This window comes from Motacilla alba, chromosome 2 (genome assembly GCF_015832195.1).
Source record: "Motacilla alba alba isolate MOTALB_02 chromosome 2, Motacilla_alba_V1.0_pri, whole genome shotgun sequence".
Classification (NCBI taxonomy): Eukaryota; Metazoa; Chordata; class Aves; order Passeriformes; family Motacillidae; genus Motacilla; species Motacilla alba.
In genome coordinates this window covers 151,521,346-151,541,003 of record NC_052017.1, presented here as the reverse complement: position 1 = coordinate 151,541,003, position 19,658 = coordinate 151,521,346, and the positions used below count along the sequence as shown (strand labels likewise).

At 63.3% G+C, this 19,658-nt stretch overlaps 1 protein-coding gene across 1 annotated transcript; it reads right to left on the bottom strand.

Annotated features, from left to right (window-relative positions):
• Window positions 1-3,812: 3,812 nt before the first annotated feature.
• On the bottom strand, window positions 3,813-13,493 carry MAF1 (MAF1 homolog, negative regulator of RNA polymerase III). Its single transcript, XM_038127958.1, has 8 exons — window positions 13,197-13,493; window positions 11,807-11,939; window positions 8,860-8,988; window positions 7,287-7,431; window positions 5,557-5,678; window positions 4,856-4,975; window positions 4,057-4,173; window positions 3,813-3,971 (listed from the first exon to the last, which is right to left on the bottom strand). The coding sequence occupies exons 2-8, from the start codon at window positions 11,887-11,889 to the stop codon at window positions 3,950-3,952; spliced, it is 738 nt and encodes a 245-aa protein (XP_037983886.1). The 5' UTR covers window positions 11,890-11,939; window positions 13,197-13,493; the 3' UTR covers window positions 3,813-3,949.
• Between the last annotated feature and the right edge of the window lie 6,165 nt (window positions 13,494-19,658).

Sequence of the window (19,658 nt, the reverse complement as noted above, 5' to 3'; positions counted from 1 at the left end):
CAATGAATTAAGGGATTTTTCCCATGGATAAAGGGATATCCCAAAGAATAAAGGGATTTTTCCCATAAATAAAGGGATATTCCCATGGATAAAGGGATTTTTCTCATGGATAAAGGGATTTTTCCAATGGATAAAGGGATATCCCAATGGATAAAGGCATTTTCCCATGGACAGGAGGATTTTCCCCGTGAATAAAGGGATTTTCCCCATAAATAAAGGGATTTTTCCAATGGATAAAGGGATATCCCAATGGATAAAGGGATTTTTCCAAAGGATAAAGGCATATCCCAATGGATAAAGGGATTTTCCCATGGATAGGAGGATTTTCCCATTGAACAAAGGGATTTTTCCAATGAATAAAGGGATTTTTCCCATAAATAAAGGGATTATTGCAATGAACAAAGGGATATTTCAATGAATAAAGGCATATCCCAACGGATAAAGGGATTTTCCCATGGACAGGAGGATTTTCCCCGTGAACAAAGGGATTTTTCCCATCAATAAAGTCGGGCTGGGGTCCCACCCCACCCCCCCCGTGGCATCCCAGGGGGATCCCCCAGGGACTGGGGGCAAATCCCAGAAATCCCTCACTGGCAGGGCGCGGCAATTCCAACCCTCCAGGGGGACTCCGGGGGGGACGAAGGAGCTGGGGGGACCCCGGGAGGGGTTTTGGGGGGCTCAGGGGCCCCTCCTCGTGCGCGACCAGCTGGAGCCCGGATCCCCAGCGGGAACGGGGAGCGGGACCCCAAAACCTGCACCTGGAGCGGCCGGGGGGGCAGGCGGGACCCCCTGACCTGGATCCCAGATCCCAAGGGGGGCGCAGGTGGAACCCCTGATCCAGATCCCAGATCCCAAGGGACACGAGATCCTTGTGATCCAGGTCCTAAAGGAGGCGAGATCCCCTTAACCAGACCCCAGATCCCAAGGGAGGCGCAGGTGGGATCTCCCAATCCAGATCCCCCCGATCCAGATCCCCAGAGATGCAGATGGGATCCCAATTCAGATCCCAGAGGAGGTCCAGCTGGGATCCCCCTGATCCGTATCCCAGATCCAGATTCCCCTGATCCAGATCCTAAAGGAGGTGCAGGTGGGATCCCCAGTCCAGATCCAAGATCCAGATCCCCCGATCCAGACCCCAGATCCCAAGGGAGGTGCAGGTGGGATTCCCCTGGCCCAGACCCCAGATCCCAAGAGAGGCGCAGGTGGGATCCCCCGATCCAGATCCCAGATCCCAAGGGAGGCGCAGCGGGATCCCCTGATCCAAATCCCAGATCCCAAGGGAGGCACAGCGGGATCCCCTGATCCAGATCCCAGATCCCAAGGGAGGCGCAGGTGGGATCCCCCTGCTCTGGATCCCAAGGGAGGCGCAGCGGGATCCCCCGATCCAGCTCCCAGATCCCAAGGGGGGTGCAGGTGGGATCCCCCGATCCAGATCCCAGATCCCAAGGGAGGCGCAGGTGGGATCCCCCAATCCAGATCCCAAGGGGGGTGCAGGTGGGATCCCCCGATCCAGATCCCAAGGGAGGCACGGGTGGGATCCCCCGATCCAGATCCCAAGGGAGGCGCAGCTGGATCCCCCGATCCAGATCCCAAGGGAGGTGCAGGTGGGATCCCCCGATCCAGATCCCAAGGGAGGCGCAGCTGGATCCCCCGATCCAGATCCCAAGGGAGGTGCAGGTGGGATCCCCCGATCCAGATCCCAAGGGAGGCGCAGGTGGGATCCCCCGATCCAGATCCCAGATCCCAAGGGGGGTGCAGGTGGGATCCCCCGATCCAGATCCCAGATCCCAAGAGAGGCGCAGGTGGGATCCCCCGATCCAGACCCCAGATCCCAAGGGAGGCGCAGCGGGATCCCCCGATCCAGATCCCAGATCCCAAGGGGGGTGCAGGTGGGATCCCTCGATCCAGATCCCAGATCCCAAGGGAGGCGCAGCTGGATCCCCCGATCCAGATCCCAGATCCCAAGGGAGGTGCAGGTGGGATCCCTCGATCCAGATCCCAAGGGAGGTTCAGCTGGATCCCCTGATCCAGATCCCAGATCCCAAGGGAGGCGCAGCTGGATCCCCCGATCCAGATCCCAGATCCCAAGGGGGGTGCAGGTGGGATCCCTCGATCCAGATCCCAGATCCCAAGGGAGGTGCAGGTGGGATCCCTCGATCCAGATCCCAAGGGGGGTGCAGGTGGGATCCCCCGATCCAGATCCCAGATCCCAAGGGAGGCGCAGGTGGGATCCCCCGATCCAGATCCCAAGGGAGGTTCAGCTGGATCCCCTGATCCAGATCCCAGATCCCAAGGGAGGCGCAGGTGGGATCCCCCGATCCAGATCCCAGATCCCAAGGGAGGCGCAGCGGGATCCCCTGATCCAGATCCCAGATCCCAAGGGAGGCGCAGGTGGGATCCCCCGATCCAGATCCCAAGGGAGGTTCAGCTGGATCCCCCGATCCAGATCCCAGATCCCAAGGGAGGCGCAGCGGGATCCCCTGATCCAGATCCCAGATCCCAAGGGAGGCGCAGGTGGGATCCCCCGATCCAGATCCCAAGGGAGGTTCAGCTGGATCCCCTGATCCAGATCCCAGATCCCAAGGGAGGCGCAGGTGGGATCCCCCGATCCAGATCCCAGATCCCAAGGGAGGCGCAGCTGGATCCCCCGATCCAGATCCCAGATCCCAAGGGAGGCGCAGGTGGGATCCCCCGATCCAGATCCCAAGGGAGGTTCAGCTGGATCCCCCGATCCAGATCCCAGATCCCAAGGGGGGTGCAGGTGGGATCCCCCGATCCAGATCCCAAGGGGGGTGCAGGTGGGATCCCCCGATCCAGATCCCAGATCCCAAGGGAGGTTAAGCTGGCCCCACCAGCCTCAGGCCGCGGGCTCACCTGGCCCAGGTGAGATCCCAGCAGGAAAAGCAGAGCTGGAGCAGACGGAGAGCAAAGCCAAACTCTTGAAACACACGGACTCGGGATGGGGGGCGGGGGGCAGTTCCTGGGGGCGGGATTTGGGATTCTGCCCCGGGCAGGGCCGGGATGGACGGAAGGAGCCCGTCAGGAGCCTGGGCAGGCGGGACGGGGATCAGTGCAGCCGAGGGCGGGAGCCATAAAGTGCAGCGAAGCTTCCGGAGCTCCCGGCGCGGCTCCGGCAGCGGCTCCGGAGCTCCGGGATTCCTGGGGGGCTCCAGCGTCCGGGGGGGAACACGGGGACACCGCGACACCGGGGGGCACACGGCTCAGGAAGGACCAGCGCCACCGGGACACGGCCGGGTCCCTTCCTGATTCTGTTCCTGGCTCCATTCCCGGTGCCATTGCTGGTTTGGTTGCCAGTCCTGGTTCTGTTTCTGGTTCCTCTCCTGGTACCAGTTCTATTCCAGGTTCTGTTCCTGGTTCCGGTCCTGGTACCAGTTCTATTCCAGGTTCTGCTCCTGGTTCTGTTCCTGTTTCCGTTCCTGGTTCCGCTCCTGGTTCCGCTCCTGGTGCCAGTTCAGTTCCTGGCTCCGTTCCTGGTTCCATTCCCAGTTCTGGTTCCGTTCCCAGTTACCTTCCTGGTACTGGTTCCATTCCCAGTGCTGGTTACGCTCCTGGATCCATTCCTGGTTCCATTCCTGGTTCTGCTCCCAGTGCTGGTTCTATTCCTGGTTCTCTTCCCAGTCCTGGTCCCATTCCTGGTTCCGTTCCCAGTTCCGTTCCCAGTTCCGTTCCCATTCCCGGTTCCGTTCCCAGTCCTGGTTGTATTCCTGGTTCTGTTCCCATTCCCGGTCCCTTTCCTGGTTCCGTTCCCGTTCCTTGTTCTGTTCCCAGTCCTGGATCCATTCCCAGTCCCGGTCCCATTCCCGTTCCCGGTCCCGTTCCCGGTCCCGTTCCCGGTGCTGGTTTGATTCCCAGTCCATTTCCAGTCCCGTTGCTGGTTCCGTTCCCGTTGCCGGTTCCGTTCCCGGTGTCTCGGATCCCGCCGGGAGTCTCACATGCACATCACCTGCAGCCTGGGAACGAGGACAGGGAGGGTCACCTGCGGCCCCGCCCACCCGCCCCGCCCTGCCCCGCCCTGCCCCGCCCCGCCCCGCCCACCTGTCCTCCTCGATGCCGCCGCCCTCGGGGTCGCCGCTGTCGCCCTTCTCGGCGTCCCCCTCGCCCAGGTCCATGTCCAGCTCGTTCCCGGTGTCCGGCCGGGTGTAGGCGTAGCCACTGCGGGAAAGGCCAGAATTCCAGGGAATCCCCTTGGGAACGGCCCCTGGAATTCCGCGGAACCCCCCTGGGAATGGCCCCTGGAATTCCGGGGAATCCCCCTGGGAACGGCCCCTGGAATTCTGGGGAATCCCCCTGGGAACGGCCCCTGGAATTCTGGGGAATGCCCCTGGGAACGGCCCCTGGAATTCTGGGGAATGCCCCTGGGAATGGCCCCTGGAATTCTGGGGAATGCCCCTGGGAATGGCCCCTGGAATTCTGGGGAATCCCCCTGGGAATGGCCCCTGGAATTCTGGGGAACCCCCCTGGGAACGGCCCCTGGAATTCTGGGGAATCCCCCTGGGAATGGCCCCTGGAATTCCGCGGAACCCCCCTGGGAATGGCCCCTGGAATTCTAGGGAACCCTCTACAGGGAATTGTGGGGAATCCCCCTGGGAAGGGCCCCTGGAATTCCAGGAATCCCCTCAGAAAAAGCCCCTGGAACCCCCTTGGGAAGGGCCCATGGATTCCCCTGGGGAACACCCCCCAGAATTTCAGGGAATCCCCTCGGGAATGGCCCCCGGAATTTGGGGAATCCCCTGTGGAATGCCCCCTGAATTTGGGGAATCCCCTGTGGAATGCCCTCTGGAATTCCAGGGAATCCCCTGTGGAATGCCCCCGGAATTGGGGACTCCGGGCTGACCTGATGGAGCGGCAGGTGAAGAAGACGATCCTCTTGAGCCGCTTGTTGTAGAAGAAGTAATTGAAGGACCAGAGGCTGCCGTCCTCCCCGAAGGGATCCGAGTCCAGGTCGGGGTTGTAGCTGGGAACCGGAAAAGCGGGAATGTCACGGGAGTGAGATATGGGAAAAGCGGGAATGTCACGGGACTGGGAAAAGCGGGAATGTCACGGGACTGGGGAAAGTGGGAATGTCACGGGATTGGGGAATGAGAAAAGTGGGAATGTCACGGGACTGGGGAAAGCGGGAATGTCACGGGATTGAGGAAAAGTGAGAATGTCACGGGACTGGGGTGCGGGAAAAGCGGGAATGTCACGGGATTGGGGACAGGAAAAGCGGGAAAGGCCTGGATGGACGGGAACAGGGCCAGGATCCCTTGGGAAGGGCCGGGATCCCTCGGGACCAGGCAGGGCTGGGATCCCTGAGGAAGGGCTGGGATCCCTGGGGATCAGGAAGGGCCGGGAATGCTGAGGAAGGGTCAGGATCCCCTGGGATTGGGCAGGGCCAGGATCCCTGAGGAAGGGTCAGGATCCCTGGGGATCAGGAAGGGCCGAGATCCCCCGGGATGGGGCAGGGCCAGCCCCAGGTAGATGTCACACTATACCTGTAGATGTCACACCTGTACTTGCAGATGTCACACCGTACCTGTAGCTGTCACACCGTACCTGTAGATGTCACACTCGGCCAGGCAGATCTCCTCATCCACCGCGTCCCACAGCAGCGGCTTCAGCGCCTTGAAATCCTCGCGCACGGCCGAGAAGAGGCTGCAGTTCACAGCATTCACCACCTGGACAGGGACACGGGACATGGAATGGGGACAGGGGACACGGGACGGGGACAGGGGACACGGGACGGGGATGGGGGACACGGAACAGGGACAGGGGACACGGGAACGGGGATGAAATCCTCGCGCACGGCCGAGAAGAGGCTGCAGTTCACGGCATTCACCACCTGGATGGGGACACGGGACATGGAATGGGGACAGGGGACATGGAACGGGGACAGGGGACACGGAACGGGGACAGGGGACATGGAATGGGGACACGGGACACGGAACAGGGACAGGGGACACGGAACAGGGACAGGGGACACGGGAATGGGGATGAAATCCTCATGCACGGCCGAGAAGAGGCTGCAGTTCACGGCATTCACCACCTGGACAGGGACACGGGACATGGAATGGGGACAGGGGACACGGGACGGGGACAGGGGACACGGGAATGGGGACACGGGACACGGGACGGGGACAGGGGACATGGAATGGGGACAGGGGACACGGGAACGGGGATGAAATCCTCGCGCACGGCCGAGAAGAGGCTGCAGCTCACGGCATTCACCACCTGGATGGGGACACGGGACATGGAATGGGGACAGGGGACACGGGAATGGGGACAGGGGACATGGAACGGGGACAGGGGACATGGAACGGGGACAGGGGACACTGGAATGGGGACAGGGGACATGGGACGGGGACACGGGACGGGGACAGGGGACATGGAACGGGGACAGGGGACACGGGAACGGGGACAGGGGACACGGGAATGGGGACAGGGGACATGGAATGGGGACAGGGGACATGGAATGGGGACAGGGGACATGGAATGGGGACAGGGGAAACAGGAATGGGGACAGGGGACACGGAACGGGGACAAGGGACATGGAATGGGGACAGGGGAAACAGGAATGGGGACAGGGGACACAGGAATGGGGACAGGGGACACGGGAACGGGGCTGGCCCGGGAAGGTGCTGCCCAGGGAGGCCGCGGGTTGCTCGCTCCCCGGAGCGGCCGAGGCCAGGCTGGATGAGTTTGGAGTTTGAAGGCTCCTCCTGCTCCAAGCCCGCCCTGCTCCCAATCCCCAGGTGAGTCCGGGTGATCCCACCCCACTCCATGCTCCGTACCCAGTGGAGGCTCAGCTCACGGGTGAACCTGAGGCCCTCCCAGTCCCATCCCAGGCCCATCCCAGTGCCATCCCAGTGCCCTCCCAGTCCCATCCCAGTCATACCCAATCCCATCCCAGTCCCTCCCAGTCCCTCCCAGTGCTCCCAGTGGTACCCAGTTGAGGCTGGGCTCGCGGCTGAACTCGTGGCTCTCCCAGTCCCATCCCAGTCCCATCCCAGTCCCCCCCAGTCCCCCCCAGTGTACCCAGTTGAGGCTGGGCTCGCGGCTGAACTCGTGGCTCTCCCAGTCCCATCCCAGTCCCCCCCAGTCCCCCCCAGTGTACCCAGTTGAGGCTGGGCTCGCGGCTGAACTCGTGGCTCTCCCAGTCCCATCCCAATCCCATCCCAGTCCCATCCCAGTCGTACCCAGTTGAGGCTGGGCTCGTGGCTGAACTCGTGGCTCTCCCAATCCCATCCCAATCCCATCCCAGTCCCTCCCAGTCCCCCCCAGTGTACCCAGTTGAGGCTGGGCTCGCGGCTGAACTCGTGGCTCTTGGCGGCGCTGAAGTCGTAGTCGGGCCGGAAGGCCTCGTTCAGGGTGGCGATCAGGTAGAAGAGCGTCTTGCGGCTGCACGTGTCGCTCAGCGGGCCCTCCCCCTGCCTGGGAACGTCACCAGTGTCACTGGTGTCACTGAGCGGGCCCTCCCCCTGCCTGGGAGTGTCACCAGTGTCACCAGTGTCACTGAACGGGCCCTCCCCCTGCCTGGGGACAACACTGGTGTCACCAGTGTCACCAGAGGGACACAGCAGCACGAGGGGACAGCGCTCCTGGGGCCAAAGCCACAATTCCAGAGCTGCCCCTGGGCTGACCCCAAACTGCCAGAGCCGACCCCACACACCCTGGGGTGACCCCACAGACCCTGGGGTGACCCTGGGGTGACACCAAACTCCCAGAGCCGACCCCACACACCCTGCGGTGATCCCGGGGCTGATCCCGCTGACGATCCCAGGATCCCAGTGCCCATCCCGGGATCCCGGTGCCCATCCCACAGTCCCAGGGCTGATCCTGGTGCTGATCCCACAACCCCAGTGCCCACCCCAGGACACCAGTGCCCATCCTATAACCCCAGTTTTGATCCCAGGACCCCAGATCTGATCCCACAGTCCCCGTGCCCACCCCAGTTTCCCAGTGCCCACCCAAAAATCCCAGCGCCCACTTTCCCAGTTCCCATCCCAGCACCCCAGTGCCCGTCCCAGTCCCCTGCTGCCCACAATCCCAGTTTCCCAGTGCCCAGTTTCCCAGTCCCCTGGTGCTCAGTTTCCCAGTGCCCACAACGTCAGTTTCCCGGTGCCCACCCCAGTACCCATCCCAGTTTCCCAGTGCCCCCAGTTTCCCAGTCCCCCCAGTTTCCCCGTGCCCACCCCAGTACCCACCCCAGTACCCATCCCAGTTTCCCAGTGCTCAGTTTCTCAGTGCCCCCAGTTTCCCAGTTTGTTTCCCAGTGTCCACCCCAGTGCCCCCAGTTTCCCAGTTAGTCTCCCAGTCTCATGGTGCCCACCCCAGTACCCACCCCAGTGCCCCCAGTTTCCCAGTTAGTCTCCCGGTGCCCATCCCAGTCCCCCCAGTTTCCCAGTGCCCCCAGTTTCCCAGGTTGTTTCCCAGTGCCCACCCCAGTACCCATCCCAGTGCCCCCAGTTTCCCAGTTAGTCTCGCAGTCTCCCGGTGCCCACCCCAGTTTCCCAGTTTCCCAGTTAGTTCCCAGTGCCCACCCCAGTGCCCCCAGTTTTTTGGTGCCCATCCCAGTGCCCACCCCAGTTTCCCAGTCAGTTCCCGGTGCCCACCCCAGTTTCCCAGTTTCCCGGTTAGTCTCCCAGTCTCCCCAGTTTCCCGGTCAGTTCCCGGTGCCCACCCCAGTTTCCCGGTTAGTCTCCCAGTTTCCCGGTGCCCACCCCAGTTTCCCAGTCTCCCAGTTCCCGGTCAGCTCCCGGTGCCCACCCCAGTTTCCCGGTTTCCCAGTTTCCCGGTTTCCCGGTTAGTCTCCCAGTTTCCCGGTTAGTCTCCCAGTCTCCCCAGTTTCCCAGTGCCCACCTGCCGGGGCTGAGGCCGGAGCTCTGGGGCGGGCTCAGGGCCTCGAGCGCGTGGGGCTGCCCCTCCTGGCAGAACTGCTTGAAGAGCTGCTTGTCGATGCCCGCCAGCTTGCACGAGTAGCTCTCGATCCTGCCGGGGGATCCCCGAGATCCCAGAGACCCCAAAAACACAGCCGGGGGATCCCAGAGACCCCAAAAACCCAGCCAGGGGATCCCAGAGACCCCAAAAACCCTCCCAGGGGATCCCTGTCGATGCCCGCCAGCTTGCACGAGTAGCTCTCGATCCTGCGGGATCCCCGACATTCCAGAGACCCCAAAAACACAGCCGGGGGATCCCAGAGACCCCAACCCTCCCTGGGGATCCCAGAGACCCCAAAAACACAGCCAGGGGATCCCAGACATTCCAGAGACCCTCCCAGAGATTCCAGAGACCCCAAAAACCCACCCAGGGGGATCCCAGAAACCCCAACCCTCCCCCAGGGATCCCAGACATTCCAGAGACCCCAAAAACACAGCCAGGGGGATCCCAGAGACCCCAAAAACCCTCCCTGGGGATCCCAGAGACCCCAAAAACCCACCCAGGGGATCCCAGACATTCCAGAGACCCTCCCAGAGATTCCAGAGACCCCAAAAACCCACCCAAGGGGATCCCTGTCAATCCCAGCCAGCTTGCACGAGTAGCTCTCGATCCTGCCGGGGGATCCCAGAGATCCCAGAGACCCTCCCAGAGATCCCAGAGACCCCAAAAACCCACCCGGGGGGATCCCAGAGACCCCAAACCCCCCCAGGGGATCCGAGAGATCCCAGAGACCCCAAAAACACAGCCGGGGGGATCCCAGAGACCCCAAAAACCCACCCAGGGGATCCCAAAAACCCTCCCAGGGGATCCCTGTCGATCCCGGCCGGCTTGCACGAGTAGCTCTCGATCCTGCCAGGGGATCCCAGACATTCCAGAGACCCTCCCAGAGATCCCAGAGACCCCAAAAACCCTCCCAGGGGATCCCTGTCGATGCCCGCCAGCTTGCACGAGTAGCTCCCGATCCTGCCGGGAGATCCCAGAGATCCCAGAGACCCCGAAAACCCAGCCAGGGGATCCGAGAGATTCCAGATATCCCAAAAACCCTCCCAGGGGATCCCTGTTGATTCCAGCCAGCTTGCACGAGTAGCTCTCGATCCTGTGGGATTCCAGAGATTCCAGAGACCCCAAAAACCCAGCCAGGGGTCCCAGAAACCCCAAAAACCCTCCCAGGGGATCCCAGACATTCCAGAGACCCCAAAAACCCAGCCAGGGGATCCCAGAGACCCCAGAAACCCAGCCAGGGGTCCCAAAAACCCACCCAGGGGATCCCAGAGACCCCCAAACCCCCCCCAGGGGTCCCAAAACCCCCCCAGGGGATCCCAGAGACCCTCCTGGGGGGATCCCAGGGAACCCCAGAGATCCCACAAACCCCCCCAGGGGATCCCAGAGAGCCCAGAGCCTTTTCCAGGTTTTTCTGGGAGAGCTGCAGAGGGCTTTGGGATGCAGGCTGGAGGGATGGGAAACAGAGAATGGCTTCCCATGGAAAACTGGGATGCTGGGATGGAATTCCCAGAGGATGCAAGGCCGGAGCGTCCCTGGAACAGCAGGAGCTGCCCCAGCATTCCCAGATTCCTGGGTTTCAAAGGAACAGCGCTCCCAGATTGCCAGGCAGCGTTCCCAGGATTCCCAGGATTTCCTGGGCAGCATTCCCAGGATTTCCCAGATTCCCGGGACAGCATTCCCAGGATTTCCCAGATTCCCAATGCAGCATTCCCAGGATTTCCTGGGCAGCATTCCCAGGATTTCCCGGGCAGCATTCCTAGATTCCCGAGGCAGCATTCCCAGGATTTCCTGGGCAGCATTCCCAGGATTTCCCAGATCTCCCGGGCAGCATTCCCAGGATTTCCCAGATTTCCCAGGCACCATTCCCAGGATTCCCAATGCACCATTCCCAGGATTTCCCGGATTCCCAATGCACCATTCCCAGATTCCTGGGGCAGCATTCCCAGATTCCCGGGGCAGCATTCCCAGGATTTCCCAGATCTCCCGGGCAGCATTCCCAGGATTTCCTGGATTTCCCGGGGCAGCATTCCCAGGATTTTTCTGGGCAGCATTCCCAGGATTTCCCAGGCACCATTCCCAGGATTTCCCGGATTCCCGGGCAGCATTTCCAGATTCCTGGGCAGCATTCCCAGATTCCCGGGGCAGCATTCCCGGATTCCCGGGCAGCATTCCCGGATTCCCGGGCAGCATTCCCAGGATTTCCTGGGCAGCATTCCCAGATTCGCGGGGCAGCATTCCCAGGATTCCCAATGCAGCATTCCCAGGATTTCCCGGATTCCCGGGGCACCATTCCCAGGATTCCCGGGGCAGCATTCCCAGGATTTCCCAGGCACCATTCCCATGATTTCCCGGATTCCCGGGCAGCATTCCCAGATTCCCGGGGCAGCATTCCCGGATTCCCGGGCAGCATTCCCGGATTCCCGGGCAGCATTCCCAGGATTTCCTGGGCAGCATTCCCAGGATTTCCCGGATTCCCCGGGCAGCATTCCCAGATTCCCAAGGCACCATTCCCAGGATTTCCCGGATTTTCCAGGCAGCATTCCCAGGATTTCCTGGATTTCCCGGGGCAGCATTCCCAGATTCCCGGGGCAGCATTCCCAGATTCCCGGGGCAGCATTCCCAGATTCCCGGGGCAGCATTCCCAGATTCCCGGGGCACCATTCCCAGGATTTCCTGGGCAGCATTCCCAGATTCCCGGGGCAGCATTCCCAGGATTTCCCGGGCAGGATTCCCAGATTCCCGGGGCAGCATTCCCAGGATTTCCCGGGCAGCATTCCCAGATCCCCGGGCAGCATTCCCAGGATTTCCCGGGCAGCATTCCCAGATTCCATTCCCAATGCAGCATTCCCAGGATTTCCCGGCGCACCTGCCGATGATGTGCGCGTCGCCGGTCTCCACGGTCAGCTGGGAGTTGATGGCCTCGAAGCTCGAGTTCTCCAGCAGCTTCATCCTCCTCCTCCTCCTCCTCCTCCTCCTCCCGGGAGCTCCCGGCACAGCGGCTGCTCCGCGGGAAAACCGGGAATGTGAATCCCCCGGGAAACGGGGAAATTGGGAATGGGAATCCACTGGGAAACAGGGAATGGGGAATGTGAATCCTCCAGGGAAACGGGAAAACAGGGAATGGGAATCCTCCGGGAAATGGGGAAATTGGGAATGTGAATGCTCCAGGAAATGGGAAAACAGGGAATATGAATCCTCTGGGAAACGGGAAAATTGGGAATGTGAATCCTCTGGGAAACGGGGAATGGCCGGGGGAACTGGGGAGGGAGAGGGAAAACGCAGGAATGGGAAAGGGAAAAGGAAAGGGAGAAATGCAGGAATGGGAAAGGGGAAAGGAGGGAAAATGCAGGAATGGGAAAGGGGGAAATGCAGGAACGGGAATGGGAATGAAAACGGAACTGGGAAAGGGGAAAGAGAGAAAATCCAGACACGGGAATGGAAAGAGCAAGAGGAAAAGAGAGAAAATCCAGAAACGGGGATGGAAACGGGAAAGGGGAAAGGCAGAAACGGCAACGGGAAAAGGAAAGGGAGAAACGGAAAAATGAGAGTGGGAAAGGGGAAGGGAGAAAAAATGGAAAAAAAAAAGGGAACGGAAATGAAAACAGGAAAGGGGGAAAGAGAGAAAATGCAAAAATGGGGATGAATAAAGGAAAGGGGAAACAGGAAAACAGAGAAAATGCAAACACGGGGAATGAAAATGGAAAAGCAAAAATTGCACAAATGGGAATGAAAAACGAGGAAGAGAAAAACAAAAGAAAAACGAAAGTAGAGGAGAAGGAAGAGGAAGCGGAGGCAGAGGAGCTTCAAGCAGAGCTGGCAGCGGCGCCGCCAAGGGGAAAATGGGGACAGGCGGAGGAGCAGAGAGGGAGGAGGAAGAGCCGGGGGGGGGAAAGAGAAGGAAAAGAGGAGGAAAAGAGAAGGAAAAGGAGAAAACAGCGGGAAAAGGACGCGGGAAGCTCTGCCCCGGTCCCGGGCGGCGCCACAGGAAGCGCCGTCCCGGCGTGCCCCGCGCGCTGGACTACAGCTCCCAGCATGCCCCGCGCGGCGCATACGCGCCACCCATTGGCGGACCACACTTCCCGGCACGCCCCGCGCGGGCGGCCCAGCCTCGGCATTGCTGGACTACTGCTCCCGTGCTGCCCCGCGGCTGCGCGCGGTGCCGGGCCGCGCCTGGGCGGCGCGGGGCACGCCGGGAGCTGTAGTCCGCGCGGCTTCTGGGCGCGCAGAGGAAGGGGCGGCGGGCCGAGCGGGCTTACCGGCGCGTCCTGCTCCCTATCGGTGCCTCCTCGCCGTGGCAGCGCCTTCAGGCTCGGGGCGCGTGTAAAGGGAGGCGTCTCCGGGGAAAGCTCGAGGAGGGCGCGTGTGCCGCGGCCGCCGTCCGCCGTCTGGCGCCGGCCCGCCGGGCCTCCGCCCACCTCGACATGTCCCCGAGTGCTCGGGACGGCGCGAGCGGCTGAGCGAGATCCTGGGAGTCCCCCGGAGCGAGCGGGCGAGCGGGCGACCTTCTCCTACGGCACCGGACGGCAACAGCGGCGGCACCGCCCCGCCCGCGCCCGCCCCGCCCGAGAGGCGCCCGCGGCCCGCGATCCCATTGGCGCGAACACCCGTCAATCACCAACAATCCCGCCTTTCATTGGCTGACACCAACGTCAGTCCGCGCAGAGCCCGCGGCCCCGCCCACCGCGGGGGCGCTCGGCGCTCCCATTGGTCGGCTCGGACAAAGACGGGGGGAGCGCCTGTCAATCACAGCGGGGCGGGGCGGGGCGGTGGGCGCGGCCAGGGGGCGGAACGCCCCTCCCCGGGAACTCCCGCGCTCGCCGCCGCGTTTCCCGCCCGCTCCGCCGGAGGGGCCCCCTTTGTCGGCCGGACCGCGCGGGCGGCAGGCCGGAAGTGGCGCGGCCGCCATGGCGGCGCCCGGAGCGCCCGGGCCCGGCCCGGCCGCCGCCCCCCCCGGCACGGTGCTGATGGCGGCCCGGGCCGAGCTGGCCGCGCCCTGCCGCCTGCTGCCCGCCGCGGGCGCCGCGCTGTGCCTGCAGCTCAGCGTGCAGCCGGGAGCCGACGGGCGGCGGCGCTTCCGCCTGGCGCTGCGGGCGGGGGCGGGGGGCGGCGCGGTGAGGGGAGGGGGAGGGGAGGGGGCGCGGGAGGGGGAGGGGCCGCGGGGAGCCCCGGGGGGCGGGGGGGGAGGGGCGGGGAAATGGGGGGGAGGGGGCGGGGAGCCAGAGCCCGGGGGGACCCGCGAGGGACCCGGGATTGTCCCCAGGGATTGTCCCCAGGGATTGTCCCCACGGGAGTGTCCCCCAGGAGTGTCCCCCAGGATTGTCCCCACGGGAGGGACCCGGGATTGTTCCCCGGAATTGTCCCCAGGGATTGTCCCCACGGGATTGTCCCCGCGGGAGTGACACGGGAGGGACCCGGGATTGTCCCCCTGAGTTTGTCCCCACGGGATTGTCCCCAGGGATTGTCCCCCCGGGATTGTCCCCACGGGAGTGACACGGGATTGTCACCCGGGATTGTCCCCAGGGATTGTCCCCAGGCATTGTCACCCCTGCCCAGGGACAGGGACAGGGGACAGGGACACAGGGACAGGGATGGGGACAGGGACACGTCTGTGGGGTGCTTAGGGGACCCCGAGAGTGGCCAGGGCACCCAAAGGTGTCACAGGGGGGCTTAGGGGACCCCGAGAGTGGCCAGGGGTGGCCAGGGGACCCCAGGGGTGCTCAGGGGACCCCGAGAGTGACCAGGCTCTCCCAGAGGGTCAGGGGGTGTCCCGAGCCTGAGGTGACCCCATGGTGACACCACGCCTGTCCCCATCTCTGTCCCCTCCTGTTCCTCCTGTCCCATCCCTGTGTCCCTGTCCCGTGTCCCTGTCCCCATCCCTGTCCCTGTTCCTTCCCATCGCTGTCCCCCATCCCTGTCCCGTGTCCTGTCCCCGTGTCCCCGTGTCCCTGTCCGCTGTGTCCCTGTCCTGTGTCCCCTCCCTGTCCCTGTCCCCCATGTCCCTGTTCCATCCCTGTGTCCCTGTCCCCATCTGTCCCTGTCCCATGTCCTGCCCCCGTGTCCCTGTCCCCGGTGTCCCTGTCCCCTCTTGTCCCTGTCCCGTGTCCCTGTCCCCGGTGTCCCCTGTGTCCTGTCCCGTGTCCCTTGTGTCCCTGTCCCATCCGTGTGTCCCTGTCCCCATCTGTCCCTGTCCTGTGTCCCTGTTCCGTGTCCCTGTCCCCTGTGTCCCGTGTCCCTGTTGCTGTGTCCCTGTCCCCTCTGTCCCTGTCCCCTCTGTCCCTGTGCCCTCCCTGTTCTGTGTCCCTGTCCCCGGTGTCCCTGTCCTGTGTCCCCTCCCTGTCCCTGTCCCATCCCTGTCCCCCTCTGTCCCGTGTCCCTGTCCCATCCCTGTGTCCCTGTCCCCGGTGTCCCTGTCCCCTCCCTGTCCCATGTCCCCCATGTCCCTGTCCCCTGTCCCTGTCCCCTCCCTGTCCCCTGTCCCGTGTCCCCCGTGTCCTGTCCCTGTCCCGTGTCCCCTGTCCCGTGTCCTATCCCCTATGTCCCTGTCCCTGTCCCCAGCCCCTGGCCGAGTGTGACCTGCGGGACGTTTCCTACCGCGTCTGCGGCCCCGCCAGCCACGAGCTGCAGCTGCCAGCGCTGGGGACACCAACGGGGACAGCGGGGACACCGGGGACAGCGGCGGGGACAGCAGTGACACCGGGACAGGAGGCGGTGGCGCTGCGGTTCCCCGAGGAGCGCGAGGCCCAGCAGTGGTGGACGGTGCTGAGCAGCTCCCTCAGGGAGGCACGCCGAGGTGGGACATGGGGACATTGGGGACAATGGGGACAATGGGGACACTGAGGGGACATTGGGGACACGGTGCTGAGCAGCTCCCTCAGGCAGGCACGCCGAGGTGGGACATGGGGACACTGAGGGGACATTGGGGACATTGGGGACACTGAGGGGACATTGGGGACACGGTGCTGAGCAGCTCCCTCAGGCAGGCACGCAGAGGTGGGACAGGGGGACACTGAGGGGACATTGGGGACAATGGGGACACTGAGGGGACACGGTGCTGAGCAGCTCCCTCAGGGAGGCACGACGAGGTGGGACATGGGGACACTGGGGGGACACTGAGGGGACAATGGGGACACTGGGGACACTGGGGACACTGAGGGGACACTGGGGACACTGGGGACATTGGGGGATTGGGGACATTTGGGACACTGGGGGGACACTGCGACACTGGGGACACTGAGGGGACATTGAGGACATTGGGGACACTGGGGACACTGAGGGGACACTGAGGGGACACTGGGGACACGGTGCTGAGCAGCTCCCTCAGGGAGGCACGACGAGGTGGGACATGGGGACACTGGGGGGACACTGAGGGGACAATGGGGACAATGGGGACACTGGGGACACTGGGGACACTGAGGGGACACTGGGGACACTGGGGACATTGGGGGATTGGGGACATTTGGGACACTGGGGGGACACTGCGACACTGGGGACACTGAGGGGACATTGAGGACATTGGGGACACTGGGGACACTGAGGGGACACTGAGGGGACACTGGGGACACGGTGCTGAGCAGCTCCCTCAGGGAGGCACGCAGAGGTGGGACATGGGGACATTGGGGACATGGGGACACCGAGGGGACACGGGACACTGGGGACATTGGGAACAGTGCAGGAACATTGGGGACACTGGGGACATTGGGGACCCAGGGTTGGAATGATGGAGTGGCAGTGACACGGGGACAGGGCTGGGGACACCAATCAGAACACGGGGACATGGGGGATGGGGACAGGGCTGGGGACACGTGGGGACAGGACAGGGTGGACAGCCATGGTGGGGGGCTGGGGACATGGGGACAGTGATGGGACACGGGGCTGGGGACACAGACACGGGGCTGGGGCTGGGGACACGGGGTGGGGACAGGGGCAGCGGTGACATTGGGGACAGCAGTGACATTGGGGACAGCAGTGACAGCTCCGTCCCCGCCGTGCTCCCGCAGCCGCCGAAGGTGACACGGGGACGTCTCAGGTGCCACCCGCGGGGACATCTCAGGTGGCACCCGCCGAGGGTCCCGAGCAGGACGCGGAGGAGGCGCAGGTCCTGGAGCTGGCCCAGACAGGTGACACGGGGACTCGGGGTGGGACACGCCAGGGCCACCCCAGGGCCACCCCAGCTGTGTCCCCGAGTGCCACCCGCGCAGGGATGGGGTGGGGACAGCCCTTCCCAGGGGGACCTTCCCTGAAACCCCCCCGGAACCTCCCCTGGGTCACCTGGGGTCACCTCCTGTCCCCAGGGTGTCCCCACAGTGTCCCCCCGATGTCCCCAGGGTGTCCCCGGGGCTGGGGATGCCACCCTGGGGTGTCCCCCTGGTGTCCCCTGTGTGCCCTGGTGTGGCCCAGGGCCCTGTGGGTGCCACCCCTGGTGTCCCCCTGGTGTTCCCAATCCAAGGGGCTGTGGGTGTCAGCCCCGGTGTGTCCCCATGTCTGCTCTAGGTGCCATTACCATGTCCCTGTGTGTCCCTGTGTGTCCTTGTGTGTCCTTGTGTGTCCCCATGCCTGCCCTGGGTGTCTCTGGGTGCCATCCCCGTGTCCCTGTGTGTCCCTGTGTGTCCCCATGCCCGCTCTGGGTGCCATCCCCGTGTCCCTGTGTGTCCCTGTGTGTCCCCATGCCCACTCTGGGTGCCATCCCCGTGTCCCTGTGTGTCCCCATGCCCGCCCGGGGTGTCACTGTGTGCCATCCCCCTGTCCCTGTATGTCCCTGCTGTGTCCCTCTGTGTCCCTGTGTGTCCCCATGCCCACTCTGGGTGCCATCCCCGTGTCCCTGTGTGTCCCTGTGTGTCCCCATGCCCGCTCTGGGTGCCATCCCCGTGTCCCTGTGTGTCCCTGTGTGTCCCCATGCCCACTCTGGGTGCCATCCCCGTGTCCCTGTGTGTCCCCATGCCCGCCCGGGGTGTCACTGTGTGCCATCCCCCTGTCCCTGTATGTCCCTGCTGTGTCCCTCCGTGTCCCTGTGTGTCCCCATGCCCACTCTGGGTGCCATCCCCGTGTCCCTGTGTGTCCCTGTGTGTCCCCATGCCCGCTCTGGGTGCCACCCCCGTGTCCCTGTGTGTCCCCAGAGGAGCTGGCCCTGCAGCTGGCCGAGGCGGTGGCCTTTGGGGACGAGGTGGTGGCAGCGCAGAGCGCTCTGGGTGTCTCTGTGTGCCATCCCCGTGTCCCTGTGTGTCCCTGTGTGTCCCCATGCCTGCCCTGGGTGTCTCTGGGTGCCATCCCCGTGTCCCTGTGTGTCCCTGTGTGTCCCCATGCCTGCCCTGGGTGTCTCTGGGTGCCATCCCCATGTCCCTGTGTGTCCCTGCGTGTCCCCAGAGGAGCTGGCCCTGCAGCTGGCCGAGGCGGTGGCCTTTGGGGACGAGGCGGTGGCAGCGCAGAGTGCTCTGGGTGCCATCCCTGTGTCCCTGTGTGTCCCCATGCCCGCTCTGAGTGCCATCCCCGTGTCCCTGTGTGTCCCTGTGTGTCCCCATGCCCGCTCTGGGTGCCACCCCCGTGTCCCTGTGTGTCCCCAGAGGAGCTGGCCCTGCAGCTGGCCGAGGCGGTGGCCTTTGGGGACGAGGCGGTGGCAGCGCAGAGCGCGGTGGCGCTGGCCCGGCGCCACGCGGAGCTGAGCGTGCGCCTGCGCCACGGGGACCCGCCCGGGCCCGACATCAGGTGGGGACCCTGCCTTCGTCATCATCGCTGTCACCCTCGTCATCCTCTGCCTTCATCTTCCCTGTCGTCATCATTGTCATCCTCATCCCCATCCTCTGCCTTCCTCATCGTCATCATCGTCACCCATGTCGTCATCTTCATCCCCATCCTCTGCCTTCCTCATCATCATCATCATTGTCACCCTTGTCCTCATCTTCATCCCCATCCTCTGCCTTCCTCATCATCATCATCATCATCGTCACTCTTGTCCTCATCTTCATCTCCATTCTCTGCCTTCCTCATCATCATCATCGTCATCATCGTCACCCTTGTCCTCATCTTCATCCCCATCCTTTGCCTTCCTCATCATCGTCATCATCGTCACCCTTGTCCTCATCTTCATCCTCGTGCTCTGTCCCATCCTCACCCACATCTTCCCCTTCTCCCCCTCATCCCCAGCGTGCCGCACCCCAAACCCAAACCCCAAATCCCCAATCCCAAATCCCAGCCCTGTGGTCTCCTGCCGTTCCCAGCGTGCCGTACCCCAATCCCAAACCCAATCCCAAACCCAATCCCAAACCCAACCCCAAACCCAACCCGAAACCCAACCCCAAACCCAACCCCAAACCCAATCCCAAACCCCGATCCCAATCCCAAACCCCAATCCCAACCCCAATCCCAAACCCTGATCCCAACCCCAATCCCGATCCCAAACCCGCTCTCCCTGTTGGCAGCATGCCGTACCCCAGTCCCAAATCAAACCCAAATCCCAACCCCAATCCCAAATCAATCCCCAATCCCAAATCAAACCCCAATCCCGATCCCAAGCAGCTGTCCCCATTCCCAGCATGCCGTACCCCAGTCCCAAATCAAACCCAAATCCCAACCCCAATCCCAAATCAATCCCCAATCCCAAATCAAACCCCAATCCCGATCCCAAGCAGCTGTCCCCATTCCCAGCATGCCGTACCCCAGTCCCAAATCAAACCCAAATCCCAACCCCAATCCCAAATCAATCCCCAATCCCAAATCAAACCCCA

Coding starts and splice junctions, on each gene's coding strand:
- MAF1 (XM_038127958.1), bottom strand. CDS start 11,889: ATGAAGCTGCTGGAGAACTCGAGCTTCGAGGCCATCAACTCCCAGCTG. Junction 5,679..7,286: donor GCGAGCCCAGCCTCAACTGG/GTACACTGGGGG, acceptor GTCCCTGTCCAG/GTGGTGAATGCTGTGAACTG. Junction 4,976..5,556: donor GCCGAGTGTGACATCTACAG/GTACGGTGTGAC, acceptor TCCGGTTCCCAG/CTACAACCCCGACCTGGACT.